General features: G+C 52.5%; 1 protein-coding gene across 1 annotated transcript in view; it reads left to right on the forward strand.

Annotated features, from left to right (window-relative positions):
* Nucleotides 1-333: 333 nt before the first annotated feature.
* The window catches only part of TOPAZ1 (testis and ovary specific PAZ domain containing 1), a 43393-nt gene continuing 42083 nt past the window's right edge, over nt 334-1643 (forward strand). Inside the window, exon 1 of the mRNA XM_009324204.1 lies at nt 334-589. Coding sequence (XP_009322479.1) covers nt 334-589 — 256 coding nt within the window. The remainder of the gene's footprint in view (nt 590-1643) is intronic.

Here is a 1643-nt window from a genome sequence, read left to right on the forward strand (position 1 = left end):
GTTGCATAGGCGGCCGCGGCGCGGTCTTTGAGGCGGGGGAGGTGTGGGGCTGCTTCCTCCTCCCCCCTCCGCGGTGAGGGGCTGCTCCGGGCTTGGGGGGGGCCGTGGTGGGGGCTCGCTGGTGGCCGTGGGCTTTCCCCAGGTGGCCTGGGCTTGCTTTCTGTCAGGCTGGGCTCCCCCGGGGTGACCCCTGAGGCGGTAGCCTGAGGGAGGTTGTGCTCCCCTCCTGGTTGGGCCTGTGCTTGCTTTGGGTGCCGGTCTAGCTGGGGTGCTGTTAAAGGTGCACCGGTGAGTGGATTTTGTGGATTTTGTTGCCGTCTCTAGGCTCCTATGATGCCGCAGTTAAGGTCAGGGAAAGTGGTAACTGCCAGTGAGGTGAAGTCGGCTGACAGGATGGTCACCAGCCCAAGCTCTCCGGGTGCAGGGGTAGGATGTGAGCCACGGAAGAAGGTGGTAGTCAAGCAGAGTCATCATCTGGCACCAAAGAGAAAACCTGAGCAGCCCTTATCTTTCTGTCTGCCACCTGCCATGCTCTCCGGCGTTTCCTGTGAGCAATTTGCTCCTCTTGTGCCCAAGCAGAAGGAGCAAGGTGAGAGTAGCCAGAGACTCCCAGGTAAAAAAACCAAGGGGGTACAGTGCAGGAGGGCTGCCAGAAGCAACAAGGGTGTAGCTTTGCCAATTTCAGACACTGCTGTATGTGAAGATTGGCAGGCAGCAACCAACTGGGAAGAGACTGTAAGGAGAGGGACAGGACAAGGTGAACAGCTGTTTTTCTCAGGAACTGCTTTGCAAAATAAATTCCCAGCAGGGATTGAAAGAAAAGAACGTAGCTCAGGACTGAACCTCTCAGGTTTCCAGGAGAGTTCAGGGAGCTCAAGAAAAAAAGGCAAATATTCCTTTATGGAAATAGAATTACAAATCCCATCCTCAGAGGAGGAATTTGAGAGCACAAAGAGACATGGCATTTCCTGTTTGCCAGAACCAGAGGTGCTGCAACCCAGAGAGGGCACACGTAGTACTGAAATGAAAAGCACTGATTCCGTAACAATGCTGAAGACGCAAATCCCAGATCTTAAGAATAATTTGGGGACTCAGGTATCCTTGTCTGAACCAAAACCTCAGGAAGAGGTAGATGTGCAAGAGAAGTTGGATGGGTGTTCTTTAATTGGATCAAGAAAGCCAGGGACACAGGAGAAAGGAAAGAGATGCTTCAGCAAGAAAGGCGGGACATCTTTGATGAAACCAAAACTACAAGGACCCAGAGGGAGGGGTAGCTCTGCCTTGCTAGAACTGCGTACACAGTATCCAGAGTCTAACAAAGGAGCTGTGAGTCTGAGGAAGAGGGACAGAAACGCACTGGTGTCACAGCAGTTAGAGGGTCTAAGTGGCCAAGAACAACCAACAACCAGAGGAAAGATGCACAAGCGTTGCATGAAAGAAGAGCAGCAGAGGTCAAACCCTCAGAAAGGAGCAGACAGCCTGGGGGAAAGTGGTAAGCACTTGTGCCCCATTGTAGAAGATGCAGAATTTGGGCTCCCAGGACAAGGGACTGGTGCTGCAGTAAGAACCCACTAAAAAGTGAAAAAACAGGAGATAATTTTTCTTTTGCAGATGTGTCTGTGTGGGACAAAGTCACGGGGGCA

Source organism: Pygoscelis adeliae, unplaced genomic scaffold (genome assembly GCF_000699105.1).
Source record: "Pygoscelis adeliae isolate BGI_AS28 unplaced genomic scaffold, ASM69910v1 Scaffold25, whole genome shotgun sequence".
NCBI classification, from domain to species: Eukaryota; Metazoa; Chordata; class Aves; order Sphenisciformes; family Spheniscidae; genus Pygoscelis; species Pygoscelis adeliae.